Source organism: Sebastes fasciatus, chromosome 8 (genome assembly GCF_043250625.1).
Source record: "Sebastes fasciatus isolate fSebFas1 chromosome 8, fSebFas1.pri, whole genome shotgun sequence".
Taxonomy (NCBI): Eukaryota; Metazoa; Chordata; class Actinopteri; order Perciformes; family Sebastidae; genus Sebastes; species Sebastes fasciatus.
Genome location: NC_133802.1, coordinates 3,541,588 through 3,559,853, shown reverse-complemented (window position 1 = coordinate 3,559,853; position 18,266 = coordinate 3,541,588). Strand labels below are relative to the sequence as shown.

The following is an 18,266-nucleotide window of genomic DNA, read 5'->3' as shown; positions in this document are numbered from 1 at the left end:
TAAAATACACAAAGCCCGTTACTAAAGCACTCTTTAAATGTGAACAAAAACATCATTACGCAACGAGTTCAATTCAGGACTTCAGAACTTTTTCAATGCCAGTTACAAGTGAACGATGCTGGATTTTGCATTTCAAATAAATTCAACATCAACTTTATGGTGCATAAATGTGAAGCCACCAGGCAGCAGTGAAAAACAGCAACATTTAAAGGTCCAGTGTGTAGCATCTAGCAGTATCTAGCGGTGAGGTGAGGAGATTGCAACCAACTGAAGCCTCTCCCGTGTGCCAAGCGTGTTGGAGAGCTACGATGGCCGACGCAAAAACGCAAATGGTCCTGTCTAGAACCAGTGGGAGCAGAGTCAGTGAGTAGAGTGTGTGTGTGTGTACGTGGGAAGTGAGTGGTGAAGCAAGAGAGAGAGAGAGAGCGGCAGCATCGGGAGCCAGTAACGTTATTACCGGCCCAAGCAGAAAAAGTTAACCGTGTTTGTTTTGTCAGTTCTTCATAGAAACATGGCGGTGCAACATGGCGGACTACATTAAGAGGACCCGCTCCGTATGTAGTTATAAACGGCTCATTCTAAGGTAATGAAAACACAACGATCCTAATTATCAGGTGATTATATATAAAAAAGAAAATATACTTGTTAATATTATATTCCATTTCTGCCAATAGATCCCCCCAAATTGTTACACACTGGTCCTTTAAAGACTCCTAAAAGTGAATGGAAGAGCTCAAGGAATGTATTAAAAGGATAATGATTATTTAATTCATTATTTTGATTATTTTATACTGATGTTTACTGTCTGCGTTGACACCTGCTAGAGTGAAATGAAATTATAAGTGATGGATATATTGGCCCAAAAACATTCAACATGTTCAACTCAACATGTAATTACAACCAGAAGGTTGTGTTAATACTGAACTATAAGCCTGTTTCAGGTCATGGGGGGTTACAAACTGGGTGTAAGCAGGTCCTATTTGAGGTGAGGGTGTTAATTGTTTTGAAAGAAAATGCTTAAATAATTTTTCATACGTTTGCCCTGAAGGTGTGTGTAGGAGAGCAGAGTTCCCTGCAAACTTGAGATAGAACTGAAAACAAGCAGAATAATGCTTTGCATTTAACGATTTAACTTTTCGGGTTTAGAAAGAAACATGGTGGCATTCCAAAAGACTACAATCTATCACTGTCTCACTCCCCCATCTTCTTCATGTTTTATCTAAAACTGATTAATGGCCTGGCTGATTGACTGGTCAACTTAATATCTTGCCATTTAGAAGGCTTAAACTGGATGCAACACATCATTAATAACACCATTAGTGAATTGAATATAAAATTAGAGTCGTATTCAAAAACAGGCCAGCAGAAGAAACCATGTGCACGGACTGAATTTGCTCTGACGTCTGAGTGAATTTAGACTGGGGCTGTACCAAATGTCATTATACATTCCTATTGAGGTTTTTCAAATGAAGCTTTGTATGTCCGTCATATTTTAAGACGTTATCACCCTAACAAAATTGGAAATGTTTCTGTTATTTTGGTTATAAAAATGTAATTTATGGTGCTGTTAGATTGCTACTGCTCCCTCTGTATGCGACAAGCGGGAAAGCAAACTGTTTTTTTGACTGCAGTGAAAATATTGTTTTTGAAAGGCTAAACGCCAACAAATATGGATTGAAGCAGAATATTCCATGAAGTAAAACATGTGAATTTTGGAAAAGATTACATCTATCTTTTGTCAATAAATTTGGAATTTTTGGACTCTGGAGTTACTGGAAATGTTTGGATCACACAAGTTGAAAACAATCACACGCGCTACTTTCGACCCTGTATGTGCAAACTCCACAGGGCATGTTTTGGTTCAGTTTTCACTATTATTGATGCCACTAACTGTTCAAGCAGACTCTTTGAAAATATGCCCAGATAAAGAGATTGTTTTTCATTTTCAGTTAATTCTCCCTGTTATCTTACTCTATGATTAGAGGACTACTGACAGAGCGGCTGTGAGTGACACTTCCTGCTTGTCTACTCGCAGTCAGACAAGGTCTATTGTTTTTCATCCTGTTGATCAGTAAATCATTTCTCACAATTGGATATAATGTCACCATCCTATTTTAGACTTCAGTCCTGCCTTTCTCCCGTAGCCTTGATGTCTCTTCTTCAGTGGACAGTTTTTAATTAAACCACTCTCTGTAAGCTTTTTTGCACAGCGGATGTAAGGGTCTTAACCTGCTCTGTCTCTGCTCACACGTGTCGTCCGAGGCACTTTCACTTCCTGAGGTGACATTTAAGTGAGGGCAGATTATGTAAGTGTGTGCTCTCTATGCCTAATTGGGCATTTCTGAGGCGGAGATATCTACTTAATTCATGACAATTAAAGACCTGCGAATGAGTTGTCGTTAAAGAGTAATTGGTATTCATCAATATAATCACTGAAAACAGACGCTTCCTCAACTTTGATGAATCAATTTAGTATCTAGTGTGGATGCTTTGTATGAAATTAACTCATTTACAAAACATTTCATGAATGAGACAACTGCTGGCGCAAAATAGTGAATAACATGCAAGGACATAAGCTCATTTACACATAAATGTGTGTTTAATAACAGCATAATTCTAATTGGTCCCGGGATTGTACTGCAATGGTTTCTAACATCTTAATGTTGCTAGGCGGGTTAACTGAAACTGAAACAGAGAAAACTAATAGTGTAAACAAACTAGGGCTGTCAAAGTTAACGAGATAATAAAGTTATTTAAGTTTTAAAGCTAGAGTGAAGATAATGGCATCATATGAAACTACAAAACCTAAGGGAATCCATTGGTACCAAACATGTTATACTAGGTCATACTAGCGGAGGAGGTTAAATAACGCTGCAAACTTGCGCACATTTTTTGGCGAGGAAAAACGGTCTCGGCCCCTTTTTAAAGGTTCCCTTGACCTCTGACCTCAAGATATGTGAATGAAAATGGGTTCTATGGGTACCCACGACTCTCCCCTTTACAGACATGCCCACTTTATGATCATCACATGCAGTTTAGGGCAAAGTCAAAGTCAAGTCAGCACACTGACAGCTGTTGTTGCCTGTTGGGCTGCAGTTTGCCATGTTATGATTTCAGCATATTTGTTTTATGCTAAATGCAGTACCTGTGAGGGTTTCTGGACAATATTTGTGATTGTTTTGTGTTGTTAATTGAAATCCAATAATAAAAATATACATACAGTTGCAGAAAGCAGCATATTTGTCCACTCCCATGTTGACAAGAGTATTTAATACTTGACAGATGAAAAAGGTGCGATTAATCATGGACAATCATGAGATTATTCACGATTAAATATTTGAATCGATTGACAGCCCTACACATAAGTAAACAGGTAATGCATATTCAGTCTGTTTTCAGTTATTGAAATGCAGGAAAGTAGAACCGTAATAGATGTTAGTGGTTCCTCACCCTGAGCATGATGCGATGTTCGATGTTGAGCAGAATCTTTTTCTTCTCTCTGTAGTCTCTGATGAGGGCGTGCAGGGTGTCACAGTGGGGCACCCAGCCAATCAGGCCTGAGTTGGTGGACAGGGGGATCACTGCGTAGCGCTGAATGCTGACAACACACGGACAATAATTCATTGTCAAGGTTTCAATACTTTTGTTCCCCAAACTGTGAGAGTATGAAAGTGTGTGTGCTCAAGACGTGTGTGTAATGTACTGTACCTCAGGGTCTCTGTGTGTGTGTGTGTGTGTGTGTGTGTGTGTGTGTGTGTGTGTGCGTGTGCGTGTGTGTGTGTGTGTGTGAGATGCTCTTGTGTGGGCGAACAGGACTATGTGTGTCTACCTGAGGTTCTTGCGCAAGGACGCGGGGTCGTTGGCCAGCAGTGTGTTGACCAGACCGAACAGCTGCATGACTCTCTCGTCCTGCCTCAGGTCCTCGTGGCCCTTCAACAGGAACATGAACTCATGGCCGTTGCTGCCTGCAGAGGGCGCCACAAAACACAACACTGATACACTGCTCATAAAAGGCATTATATAAGAAGCGTTATATGGTTGGATTTGGCAGTAATAGCTGCCCTCTCCAGGGTGCTCCCCTGCTGCTCTGCAGCTGCATCTCCATTACCTTCGCCTGAAGCAATGTCTAGTGAGACTGAGCAGGCGGCAATAAATGATTTCATATGAACCCCGTCACTCCCGGAGTCAGCTCGGTCCCAATAATCTCTCGCTTAATGGTCACCCTCGGTTTGGAATGGCACTCCGAAAACGACAGATACGAGGGGTGGTTGCGGTAAAGTAATTCTGCCATGGAAAAGAACCCCGCAAACACATGGCTTTACAAGTACATACTGAAAGTGTGAAGTTCACGTGAAGTTCTGTTGACTGTGGCCAAGGCGTTTTTCTTCATCAGCTCACGTGGAGTGGAAAATATGTATGCACTGGATGAACTGTGACGTCAACTCAATCCTCTTAAGCTGAATGAAGTTTTCAGCATGACAGTGAGGAAAATGGATCTGAAGTACAGATGATGTCAGTTATCTGATTGTTCCACGATCTTATACTGTCCTCCGTATTCTCAACAGACCACATTACAATGATTTCACCAGCATTGAAATGATTCTACTACATTCGATTGGAGTTAAACGATTCTTCCAGAAGAAGGAGTTAGACAGAGTTTATCCTCAGCCTGCTCCTAATGACAATCCCAGTAAGCAATGTATTGTGTGTCACTGGGGGGACAGAGCGCTGACAGTAAATCTAAGCAGCCTGTAGTGGGTGACGGGTCTTAATCTGAAGTCTTGCTCCAGAGGTCAGTTGATTTATTGGCTATCATCTTTTACAGAGTATGTTGTGTAACACTGATGGGATACACCAGAACAAGGTACAATGTAGAGAGCAGAAAAAAAGTGAAGTAGAGCGAAACATTTGTGATTGATAATCTGAGGATTTGGCTCCGAGACAAGGTGACTTTATAGCGCCGTGCCATTTTAGAAGCACTTCAGTGTCGTATTTCATATCACAAAGCAGAGCGGGGGGATGAAATGTCAGAATTATTTATTTCTGTATTCAAATTAATGCCAGTGGACGGTGTTGGGAGGATTCCTGACAAATCGATCTGACCCTGCGTGCAACATTCCTCTCTGGATGGAAAATGAAAATTCCCCAAGACTCATGACGTGAGCTCCCTGTCAATTGAGTTTAAAAAAAGTCGTTTTTTTGGAGGTGATTTAGATCCATTTTTGTATTCAGTTTAATCTTGCTTCTGTTTCTAAAGACCATTTTTATTCTGGTGTATTACCCGCACACAGAGCTTCGCCATGACTGATGAATTCAAAATAAATAGTGGCCTCGGAGCTGTTTGTTCTTTGGGTAAAGATTCTATTAATATTGAATTTCCTCTAATGCAATGGCCCACGCCTGCTGAAAGCATACGTCTCTGACTACAGGTATTCTTTTATCTACTTCCTGATATAATGGGTTCAGAGCCACGAGGCCTGTGCAATTTCCTCCTAATCTTACCCATGATGGTGAGCTTTCGTGGGCGCTGTTTGGAGGTGATGACCTGCAGGGAAGCGGCGATGGACTGGATGCGGATGATAGGCTGGTTGGGGTCGTAGGTGCCTGGTACAGCCAGCTCCAGGTCGCGGCACATCAGCAGCTTCGGAGACACGTATTGTAGCTCCAGGGATGTCAGCTGCGTGAAAGGTTGATGAGGTGAGGATGTAGAACAGGAAGACACAATTAGTTAAAAAAAAAAAAAAAAAAAAAAACAGCCCTTGCCAACAGTGCCTCAACCAATATGAGTGTTACGGACGTTGGCCCATATCCAAGTTAAGGTCTTATGTGCAAAAAAGTTGTTTATACACATCCATCCATCCATTCATCTTCAACTGCTTATCCGGGATCGGGTCACGGGGGCAACAGCTCCGGCAGGGGACCCCAAACTTCCCTTTCCTGGGCCACATTAACCAGCTCTGACTGGGGGATCCCGAGGCGTTCCCAGGCCAGTGTGGAGATATAATCTCTCCACCTAGTCCTGGGTCTTCCCCGTGGTCTCCTCCCAGCTGGTCGTGCCTGGAACACCTCCAAAGGGAGGCGCCCAGGGGGCATCCGTACTAGATGCCCGAACCACCTCAGCTGGCTCGTTTCGACGCAAAGGAGCAGCGTCTCTACTCCGAGTCCCTCACGGATGACTGAGCTTCTCACCCTATCTCTAAGGGAGACGCCAGCCACCCTCCTGAGGAAACCCATTTCGGCCGCTTGTACCCGTGATCTCGTTCTTTCGGTCATGACTGTTTATACACAACCTTTAATAAATCACTTTCTATGTGTCCATTAATAAATGCATTCTCTGCTTGTCTGTATTCAACCATCAGTGATTTAAACTGCATCAATAACACTTTATAATAACCATCATTTATAAATGCTAAATTGATAGTTAATTAAACTTAGTTAATAGTTATTTTACTCCTAACAAACAATGAAATGATAATTAATAATGTTTACCGATTATTAGTAATGCTATAATTTCTGTTATTTTATTGTTAGTTTGTGTAATATGAAATAATTCATTTCTAAATTATTTATTGTATCATAAGTCTGCATGTTCTCCCTGTGTTAGCGTGGGTTTTCTCCGGGTTCACTGACTTCCTCCCCCAGTCCAAAGACATGCAGGTTCATTGTTGACTCTAAATGTCCCGTAGGTGTGAATGTGAGCGTGAATGGTTGTCTGTCTCTATGTGTCAGCCCTGTAAAAGCGGTTACAGATAATGGATGGATGGATATTGTATCATAGCTGATAAGAGACGATAACAATTACATTCTGATTACATTAGTAAAGTAATTATTAACAGGTTAGTGTTATATATTATAACATTTTATATACTATATTAAGTATTTGTGAATAATTACCCGGTTGAGGCAGATGGCCGCCCACCCAGAGCCCGGTTCTGCCCGAGGTTCCTATCCGTTAAAGGGGAGTTTTTTTCTTGCCACTGTCACACTAAGTGCATGCTCATGGGGGATCTCTTGTGGGGTCTCTAAATTATAGAGTACGTTCTAGACCTGCTCTATATGAAAAGTGTCTCGAGATAACTTCTGTTATGATTTGACGCTACATAAAAATAGAATTGAATTACCAAATGATTTGTAAACCTTTAAGAAATCGTTATACATTACATAGAGATAGACCAGAAAGCAATTCATAACCATTGACAAAGTGTTAACTATCCATCTACATAATGTTTATTATATATATATATTATATTATATATTATATATATTATACAAGGTTAACAAGGTATTATAATCATCAGTTGCAACTTAGCCATTCAAATAATGTTTATTGATGGTTTACAAACCAATTATTAACCATTAACAAGTGTTACTTCTACCTGGTCCATCCATCTATTTATGTAATGTTTATAGATGTTTTACAAACAATCTCTTTTGTTTTAACACTATTTTTATTGTGCTTTTAACAATTGAAACTTGCAAAACACAACTCTCCACATGAGAGGTCATACAAATTATTATTATAAGTTATTATAAGAATTATAATTATACATTTGTAATAAACAATGTCATATAATACAAATTTAAGTTCACAATAAAGAGCATTGCCTTACCAACTGTCTTAACAACAGAAACATTTTTAATAATTAAATAAAATAAATAATAATTTTAAAAATATGAAATAAAAAGAAAACAAAGGGGGAGGGGGGCTTCTATTACCCTTGTCATATATAAATATCTAAAATGTTATAATTTGTGCAAAAATAATCTGTTAAAATAATATAAATGATAGCATTACTATTAATTAGTAAACATTATTAATTAGCATTTCATGGTTTGTTAACATTAATAACTATAAACTAAATTTTAATTAACTATAGATTTACCATTTATAAATGATGTCATTATAAAGTGCTGCCATTGCCGTTTCAAATCCACTGAAATGCTTTTGCAGTGAAACATTTTGTTACTTCATCACAGCCTGAACCTGCTCTGGGTGTGCTGTCGTGGATGCCTCCTGGAGAGGGTTTATTTCTATGTTAATGCCCAGAGGGGGGAATGAAATGCTCCCAGCATGTTATTATGTCGCCGTGTATTTCATGCTGCTTACTGTAATGTCCCAGTGGGGAGCATCCCTAACAGCAGGACCGTGATACCACAATGTCAAATAGTGTTGCTGCCGTGAAATGTCATTCTTCAACAAGGCAATGATCGCTGCGAGGAACGACATCTATTACTTCAATTTCATCTTCACTTCGGAAGCAACAAGACTGACAAGACCTGGTGTAAATAAAGCTTAAGCCGTCTACTCGTGACTTCCCAAACAGCCTGTGTGTATTTGGATATGGATACAGCGTTTCCGCTCATAAAGACACCACTTGTGTATACAGAACATTATGGGAAAATGAATGTGCATATTATTATATCCATAATGTCTGGTATATAAGAGGGTGTTTGTAAGAGCTACTAAGTATATTGGAATATTTGCTGGCAGGAAAAAGTAATTTAATTATCAAGAAAGCAGCTGTCTGCTACTGATTGTGGAATATTTTAAAAGGAGCGATGCTATCTCATCAGGTTCTGCCATTCCTCCTTGACTTCCATTATCCCTCTGTCTCATCTCATTTTGCCATCTTTCAATGGGCATCTTGTTTAAAGGTTCTCTATACAATATCCAGAGCATTAATATAGCAGCAAACAACTATTTGCTATCTAAAGAGATAGTGGAGTAGTGTCTACCTGAGCAGAGAATGAAGTCGCTCTCCCTCTGTGTGTGTTGTACTCAGAGCTTCTCCTTGCTTTGTTTACAAATCTTGGCCGGCCGTGAGTGCGTTTTAGACCCTGACACACAAAGCTGACGGTCGTCCGTCGGCCAGTTTGGGGACGTCGGTGATCGTTTTTGCAGTGTGTACCGCATCGTCGGCTCTAGTCTGCCTGTGTCTGAGTTATTTTTGGCCGATTCAGCATGGTGAATCAGCGGCGGAGACCGTCGATGGGAGAAATCATTCTGATTGGATGTTCAGCTTAAACTAATCAGTGCACGAGAAGAGAAATGGAAGTGAGGAGTGTCCTAAAATGCTCTCATTTCCGTGTTTTAGGACTCATTCCTGTAGGGTGTAGGAATGCAGAACTAATGGGATGTCAGCTGTAATTGTCCCTTTAGAAAATGTACACACCGTAATCCTAGAATGAGGCTTATAAGAGTAGAACACATTCAGTGCAGTGACTCCATAGTTTCACTCACCTGTGGCAGCTGTTTGGAGATGCGTCTGAACACATGGTAGTAGAGGTCCCAGGCTTGGGTCAGGTCTTTAACGTTTCCAGAGCGCATGTACTTCCTGCACCAGTCCTGAGCCTCCATCAAGTCCCTGCCGTAAGCCTGTAGCACGAAATGAGACAAACACACTCTGTCCTCAGTACGATGACTCACTCAATTAAACGAAAATGCTTTGCCAAAGCACGACTATAAAACTGAATGTCAAGGCATTAAACCTCACTGTTCCAACTTGATTAATCCAGGATTTCAGTAAGTATTTTGTTTTTTAATAGCGCACATCTGCAAAGGCAGCCTGAATGGAAACATCTGATAGTGCTTGCGCAGGGAGCTAGGGTCGCTGCTATGACTTATGGCTGTGAAGGTAATAGTGCTGTGTACAAACTCACACTTACAGTCATTTGTGGTGATTACATATATATTGTTCATTTTACAGTGCCTATAAAAACATTCAGTCATTGTTTCAGTTTTGATTTACAGTGTGTTAATGAAGCTTTTTTTGTTTTTACACTAATCAACAGAAAGACTAATGTGAGAGTGAAAATAAATCTCTACAGACTGATCTCATTCAAGTACATACACTATATAAAGCACATTAAGTGCTTTTTTCACCTCTCGGGAACTAAATTTAGGAACTGAATTAGAAACTAAATGTTCCTTTAGCGCATTTGTATTTGAGTTTCTATGACAACAGATTAAAGAAACACCTTGGCATAATTTTTGCACACAAGACTGTCGTGCAACTGTTAATCTATGTTGGGCAGGAGACACGCAGAGGCTTTAGTTTGTTTGTGTTGCACTAAACAAGACTAAACTCAAAATTCAAGCACAACCTGAGATGGCACGCACCTGGTTAAAGGATGTCTCTTTGAGGGTCTGTGGTCCCCTCTCCATCATGGCATGAAGAGGCTCCAGCACAGCAAACATGCCCTTGACGTTGCGCTCGCCGAAGTAAAGACGTGAAGCCTCTTCGAGGCCCTCGTGCCACATCTCGTGCCACAAGATGGCCACTCGGATAAGTTCCTCACTCACCTGGATGGAAAAAAAAAACAAAGATGAAAAGGTCAGACTGTCCTCTGGTAAGTTATCAGGCATCTGGTCTTCGTGGATAATATTTACATTTTAGATTACTTTAAGTTTTCTAGATGAGAAATACAAAATTTGTAAAGAAAAGGGGAAAAAAAGGTTTAAGCCTCTCAAGACCAGCCGGATCCCTCTACAGCAGACAACATATCAGCCGGATCCCTCTACAGCAGACAACATATCAGCCGGATCCCTCTACAGCAGACAACATATCAGTGCAATCCAGAGAGCACAAATACCTGCTTTGCAACAGCAGCAGAACTTCATTAATTCTTTTCATACTAAGGCTGTCAATCGGTTCAAATATTTAATTGTGATTAATCACATGATTGTCCATAGTTAATCGCACTTTTTTTATCTGTTCAAAATGTACCTTAAAGGGAGATTTGTCCAGTATTTAATACTCTTATCTATGTGGGAGTGGACAAATATGCTTGCTTTATGCAAATATATGTATATATTTATTATTGGAAATTAACTGACAATGCAAAACAATGACAGATATTGTCCGGAAACCCTCACAGGTACTGCATCTAGCAGAAAAAATATGCTCAAATCATAACATGGCAAGCTGCAGCCCAACAGGCAACAACAGCTGTCAGTGTGTCAGTGTGCTGACTTGACTATGGCTTGCCCCAAACTGCATGTGATTATCATAAAGTGGGCATGTCTGTATTCACATATGTTGAGGTCAGAGGTCAAGGGACTCCTTTGGAAAATGGCCATACCAGTCTTTCCTTGCCTAAATTTAGCTCACCTACACAGCCCTATGTCATAGAGATTTTTACAGTACAGTATACAGTAGTGGCAGAGGAAGAAGTTCACATTGATGCACATTTCTACTTTTGCAACTCTTTTTTTTTATGGGACCAAAGACTAAAATTGAATGAGAGAAACATAAGGAGACAAAATTGATAGTTAATATAAGGATAGGTAAAAAAATCATTCTGGGTTAATTGATCTACAGTTATATGGAGAAGAAGCAACTGACATTCTGCAGGGACAAAACAGACAGAAGCTCCCATTTTACCCTCAAGAACAAACCCTTTCTAAGTAAAGGATGAAGAGGATTTTATAAATAGAAATGATTAAGTGTGCGTACCATGATGGCCTGCTGAACCAGAGCGTTGCAGTGCTCACACATGTTCTTCAGGATCTTGTTAGCAGCATTGTGGCGGGCTGTGGTGGTGGACTTGGAGGCCACAGTCAGCGGGTAGATCAAAGCCTGGAGGTGAACAATGAACAAGCCGACAATCAGTGCTGCTTTAAGTTACCATGGGAACTATACTCTTGGTTCAGTTGTGAAACAACATGAGCAGTAGTGTGAGCAGACTTACTTGGGGATGATACCGTCCAATGTCTGTTAGCAGCTGGTGAATGAGGCGACCCACCAGGGCTCGAGGGGTGTCGATCCGAGCTATGAGCTGAGGGATCACCTGGACAGGCACAGAGATAATGGAATAAAAACTAAGAATAAAATATAGCATTGACACAGTAAGTGCTCTAATCAGAAAGAACTGACAATATAACGACTTTTTTTTAAATTCAAGTTCAATTTAACATTAACCTCTTCCACTCCTTGAGGGCGCCCTTGGCTGCCTTTACTGTCTTTCAGTGGCTGTAGCAGGCTCAGTTTTAGAGCTAGAGTAAAGGTACCCTGCTCTTTCATGAACACCTCCGGACCTAATCACATTGATGCTATTGATGATGTTGATGACGATGCTATTGATGATGAAGATATTGAGGATGTTGTTGATGTTGATTAGGATATTCATGATGATGATGACGATGACAAAAAATAAAAATAAATAAATAAATCTGCTTCTATCCACCCTGTGCATTGCCTCTATGCACTGCCTGTTGGCACCTGTGCCCGATCGGACTTAGAGCTGTTTTTGGCTCTTACTCACGTTGTTCCCTCCTATCTAGATCATTGCTTGTGTTGTACGAACTCTCAGATGTACGTCGCTTTGGACTAAAGCGTCTGCTAAATTAAATTGTGGAATTGTAGGTAGGTATATCTCAGCAGTTTCCAGAAAAGAAGCGCTCGCCATTCAAGCGCCGAAAAATACAATTCTTGCATAAATCTACATCTGTCTAAAGTTTTTGATACAAAATCACAGCATGGCTTTTTCTATGGTGTTCCTAGAGAACTTGGTCTCTTAATGTGGTATTCTGGATTATTGATTATTGATCAATTCGATAAATTCTTGAGTGGTAAAACATAATTCAATTTAACACCAAATCTGTGTAACAAATGGTATCCACCCAAAAATCAATGCAACTACTTTATTAATTAATTAATTCAATAATTCATTAATTCATTCATGTTTATTTAGTTGGATTCATGACGGAACAATTTGACACACAGTGCCGAGCTGCATCTCAAATTAATCTTCAGGTTCCCAGCTTTCAGATGATGTACACCACCTCTATGTGACATCTACTGCTGACCTGCTATCTCCCTCTAAAGACCCCCTGTACCCTCCTAAAAAAGACAAAAATGGGTCTATGGTAAAGAAGGGTGGAGTGGAAAAGGTTAAGGAGATGCCAGCATTACCATTTCCCCTGCCCAAACTCTTTCACTTTCATGGGGATTCATTTAACGCACTTCTTTATCTCTGGGCTAACTCCTTGTGTTAGTGTGCATGTTTTACCTGTAGCCAGGTGTCTATTTGAATGGTCTTGATACCCTCCACCAGGGCTTCGTTCACTTCAGGCCAGTGACCGTAGTCAAACCATAAAGTCAGAACCCTGAAAAGCACAACAAAATAAAAGACAAAAACATTAAATCTGAATCTTTTCTTGCCTTATTATTAATGATAATAACAATCACAATCAACCACTAGAGGTCCTCCTATCCCCACACACCACATATCCTGGGTGTCCATGAATATGGATGCTGTTTGTCTGCTTGGTCTATTTGCCCAGTGTGTGCTACGGTCATGTAACTCACCTGAGTGTGTCCTGCAGGTTATTGCCTCTGGACAGGGAGATGGAGCGGAAGAAACCTTGAACAGCAGGAACTGTGTACATGAGCAACGTCTTCGAGAGGTCCTGTGGAGGGCCAGCAAACAACGGAGGCTTTTTCAAGCAAGAAAAAAAAACACTATGATGGAGAACATATTGTACTGTTGGTGTTGAATGTATGTGGGGATGGAAAGCTCTGGACAGTCACTCTAATTTAAAATTCATAATTTTATCAGTACTGTGGACAGCAAAGATTAAGCAATACTGAAATGAATTTTGCAGGGATTTTCCGAGTAATTATTTCTATTAGGGCTGTCAAAGTTAACGCGATAATAACACGTTAACGCAAATTCATTTTAACGGCACTAATTTCTATAACACATTAATGCAACTTGCGATATGTAAGGTTGTAGCGGGTTCAAAGAGGGATTTAAAGCTAGACTTAGGATGACATCATATGAAACTAGAAAAACCTAAAGGAATCCATTGATAACAATCGTGTCACACTACTGTAGCTTGTCGAGAAGGAGGCTAAACAATGCTCTGAAACCTAGGCTACATTTTGGTGAGGAAAAACAGCATAGCCTTTTGCAAAGGGGTCCCTTGACCTCTGACCTCCAGATATGTGAATGAAAATGGGTTCTATGGGTACCCACAAGTCTCCTCTTTACAGACATGCCCACTTTATGATAATCACATGCAGTTTGGGGCAAGTCATAGTCAAGTCAGCACACTGACACACTGACAGCTGTTGATGCCTGTTGGGCTGCAGTTTGTCATGTTATGATTTGAGCATATTGTTTTATGCTAAATGCAGTACCTGTGAGGGTTTCTGGACAATATCTGTCATTGTTTTGTGTTGTTAATTGATTTCCAATAATAAATATATACATACATTTGCATAAAAGCCTGCATATTGGCCCACTCCATGTTCATAAGAGTATTAAATACTCTACAAATCTCCCTTTAAGGTTCATTTTGAACAGATAAAAAATGTGCGTTTAATTTGTGATTAATCACAATCAACTATGGACAATCACCTGATTAATCGCGATTCAATATTTTAATCGATTGACAACCTTCATTTCTACCGTGGTTGGACTGGGAGTGCTGGGAGAAGAGCACTGAATGAGCCATGTGGATGGGTGTAAAGAGGGCATAATTCTTTGTGACTCTCACCTCACTGGCCTTTTTCTGGCCCGGTGAAGGTACAGGACTGTGGTCGGTGCTGTCAACCTCGCTGTCACTGTTGCTGGCTTCGCTATTAGCGCTGGCACCACTGGCGTGTCGCAGCTTCTTCTTCTCGTCCCGTCCTTGGTTCTGGTGTTTGTAGTGCAGCACCGCCTCAAAGTTCATTACCGCCCAGGCATGCCAGGCCTGCAGAGAGATGGTATAAACACTAAGAAGTGGTAACTGGAAATGACTTGCACGTTTGTTCATGATGTCATGTTCCAGTTAACTGAGGGACAGATATCTCCCGGGGGGGGCTGTAATTATTCCCATCCAAACATGTTGGAGTTGGAGTTGGTGAGGATGGATTAGGAGAAGGATATGTGGGTATAGTGACATCTTTGCTCTCAGCACTTCCAACACCTCAAGTCTTTGACGCATCAGAAGAAGCACAACAATCTGACCATCAAACTAAATGAGTCGTGCACAGACAGAACCTAAAAAACTAAACATGACATGTTTGGTTCAAGGGCAATAAAATGGGTTCTAAGGTTTTCCTGGTGACACATCAGTGTCAGGGCGACCTCCTGCCGACACAGCTGGGATTTTACTGCGGCCGCAGAGTCAAAAGTGAAAGGTTAGAGTTAAAAGAGGGAGACACTGACCTTGTACCAGTTGCGGTCATGCTCAGTGGAATGGCTGTAATACTGCAGAACCTTGGGGATGGTGCTCTCGTTGATGCCCTGTAGACTGAGCTGCCACTCCCCCAGCTTCAAGAAACATCTACGTAAAGGAAAAGGGAGAAATAGAAAGATAAGAGGGGGACATTTCAGCTAACATCATTTAAATACTTGCTTTTCTTCCCATCAGAATATTATTTTACATTTCTACTTTGTTTAAGGAAAACACGCCTCCAACCTGCTGTAACATAGACTTATATGACTAGTCTCCACTAGTTTCAAGTCTTCTTCAATACAGCATGATGTTCATTTAGGAAATTATGGTACCATTTAGAGTCAAATAGACCATAAAGCAGGGGATGCTTTAGGGCGTGGCTACCTTATGATTGACAGGTCGCTACCACGACGTTGTCCGCTCTGGGAGTTTTCTGTGTTTTCGTTGTAGAACGTTCACAGTGTGTTTTCAGTTTATGAAAGTTAATTAGAACCTTTTTGGTCGCCTAAAAAGTTGTAAATGCACTAATAGCCAAATCCAGAGTTATTTCCCTTCCTCCGTTCATGTGAATGAGATCCGGTTGGAGACTGGACTGAGGGCTGGGAGGCGGAGTTAAAGGAAAACGCTACTGCGCCTGCTCTACGGGCCTAATGGATGCAGGTACTTTATCACTAGGCAGTCTAGCCATTTAGGCATCATGCGCCACTGAACAACTCTCATAGGAATGAACGGGAGCCCCCCTCCAACACTGTATCCAGTTCTCTTCATACATCCATGGTTTATACCCCATGCTTACGTATGTTGTCATTGCTTATAGAGAGTCGGCAGTGAAATTCCGTTCATCCCAAGGGCAGTCCATTAAAAAGGAGTGAGATACAATCTTTGCATATCATGCAGGCGTTTATAAAAAGTATCACTACTGAAAGCAGCGGTGCATTTATCTGCTGAAAGGTTCTGGGATCACATCTGGATATTTTCAATTATCCAAAGCACTTTTCCTTTAATTTAACCCGACAGTGAGCTCTGTGGCATCCCTGAGGAGGACTTAGCTCTATCCATCACCCTCACAAACGCAGATGCTTAAACTAGTTGTGTTAGACATATAATTCATATACAACTACACTAAACCCTATGCACCAGCAGTGTGAATGCTGTTAACAGAGCACCTCCAATAAATTGTCTTTCGGGATTACGTCATTTCTTCTGAGTGCTTTTCCATGCGAGCGTACAGTTCAGGTTCAGCGTCTCGAAGCCAAACTGTTTCCGTAAACTGTTAACAGGTTGAACTTTGGGGGGAAGAAGCAGGAGGAGGATTGGGTGTTCTGGGACGTCGGAACAACATGTTTATTTAGAAAGGCTGACGCCACGGTTACTGATCTGCCGTAAAATAGCAGTGAAATTACTACACTGGATTCTTTGGGGAGAGAGTGGAGGCATCTGTGTGATTGTGTGGGATGCGAGTGTCTGACTGAGCGGTCCAGGTGTGCTCCATACCACACAGCCGACCTGGCTTCATGAAAGTGTGTCAGCATGTCTGGAGAGGAGGGACCAGTCCTGACTGACATTATACAGGTGTTTTCCCCAGCATGCATTCCTCAGGCAGACAGAGTTACTGTCTGGAAGATGCAAAAGTGGAGAAAAAAAAAAGCCCCTTTCTGCCTGTTGTCACGCTTGTGTGTTGTCATGTAGGATTTATGAGAGGGGAGGGTGCACATGACTGGTGTGTGTTTGTGCACAAAGCCAGATGAGACTACTGTATGATTTACTGTACATACGATTATACCTGTCTGCTTGCTTGTTTTGAGTCGTTTGACCGACAAGGTACACATGTTGCGGTGCGGTCAAACTGAAAATCATTCTCTCTCCTGCACTGGGAAGCAGCTAACATTAGAAACTAAATGAGCCAGTTTTAGATATCCGCCTCAAATATTTTCATGAGCCCACAAGAGCACGCAAAACAACATCTTTAATTAAGACTTTGAAGTCATGCCCAGCAATATTTGTGAAAGGGAAACTTTCCATTCTCTAATCCACTAAATCAGCGTCTGAAGACACATGGTAATTATTTGAATGTAACGTTTTTTCAAAAAATTCGGTGTTGTGACAACTGCTTGAAACAGACTCATCTTATCCCATGGTGAGGTGAGGTAATGATGATAGTGGAAAGGTTCCAAGGGTGTGCCAGGTCTGTTAGCTAAAGAGCACAACACCCAGTACATGCAAACTAGCAACACTGTGGCGGAGACACACCTGGTCTGTGATACCTGTAGGCACCGTTGCCATGTTTGGTTTGCGATAAGTAGCTGTGTGAGACAAACTACCAGAAGGGGGCATTTTATTGGGAAGTTTGAGGTGAGACATTCAGAGAATCTGGCCAGCTTTGACAAAGGCCACTGGGAGCCAATGGACTAGTAAAAAAAAGTGCGACGCCAGATTGGGTTACGCTCATGGAAAAGAAACAGAACGCACTGTACGCGACCCGGTGTGTTTACAACACGACGGCACAAACGGCTGAACTTTTTCCTCACTTGTGTTTTCTCCATTGTGCTGGAGCGGGCGTACGGAGGCTGGCACGGAGGAACTCCTGACATTTAATACTAATGATGAACCGCATCTAACTGCATAATGACACATTGGCATGACTTCGGGTGAATTTGACTTCCCCTCAGGAGCTTCACTATTGATATGTACCCAGAAACAAAAGCCATGGAGTCAGTCTGATATGTTCATCTCTCTGAAGAGAGCTTCTTCAGAGCACTCAGTGTTTTCAATCTATCTTAGTACTTGTAAAAGCTAATTCATTCTTAGCTTGATTGATGGCTACATGTAATGAAATTTGAAGACTTTACATGTAAAGCTAAGCTACAATATTTAAGTTTCAACGTTTAAAGCTAGGGTTGGTAGTGTTCTGATTACATCCCAATAGTAAACAATTAATCAAATTAAAACAAAAACGAAAATAAAATCGATGTGGTATCTGTGGCTGTCGCAGGACTGTAATAAGCCCGTTCAATCATTTCATTCGGGACGATGAACTGGACGGGCTACCTGCCTGCATGCACTCTGCCCGTGCACTCATTGTGCGTCACCGGAGTCT

The 18,266-nt window shown here is 41.2% G+C and overlaps 1 protein-coding gene across 4 annotated transcripts in view; it reads right to left on the bottom strand.

Annotated features, from left to right (window-relative positions):
- Window positions 1-18,266, bottom strand: part of mtor (mechanistic target of rapamycin kinase) — a 130,166-nt gene that overhangs the window by 8,240 nt on the left and 103,660 nt on the right. For 2 of the 4 annotated variants that reach the window (XM_074642846.1, XM_074642848.1), the window contains 11 exons: window positions 15,160-15,277; window positions 14,504-14,701; window positions 13,311-13,438; window positions 13,012-13,108; window positions 11,692-11,790; window positions 11,457-11,579; window positions 10,121-10,303; window positions 9,242-9,376; window positions 5,503-5,677; window positions 3,830-3,965; window positions 3,451-3,598 (listed from right to left, as the gene is read on the bottom strand). In XM_074642846.1, coding sequence (XP_074498947.1) covers window positions 3,451-3,598; window positions 3,830-3,965; window positions 5,503-5,677; window positions 9,242-9,376; window positions 10,121-10,303; window positions 11,457-11,579; window positions 11,692-11,790; window positions 13,012-13,108; window positions 13,311-13,438; window positions 14,504-14,701; window positions 15,160-15,277 — 1,540 coding nt within the window. The remainder of the gene's footprint in view (window positions 1-3,450; window positions 3,599-3,829; window positions 3,966-5,502; window positions 5,678-9,241; window positions 9,377-10,120; window positions 10,304-11,456; window positions 11,580-11,691; window positions 11,791-13,011; window positions 13,109-13,310; window positions 13,439-14,503; window positions 14,702-15,159; window positions 15,278-18,266) is intronic. The other 2 variants (XM_074642847.1, XM_074642850.1) reach the window with 1 other exon arrangement.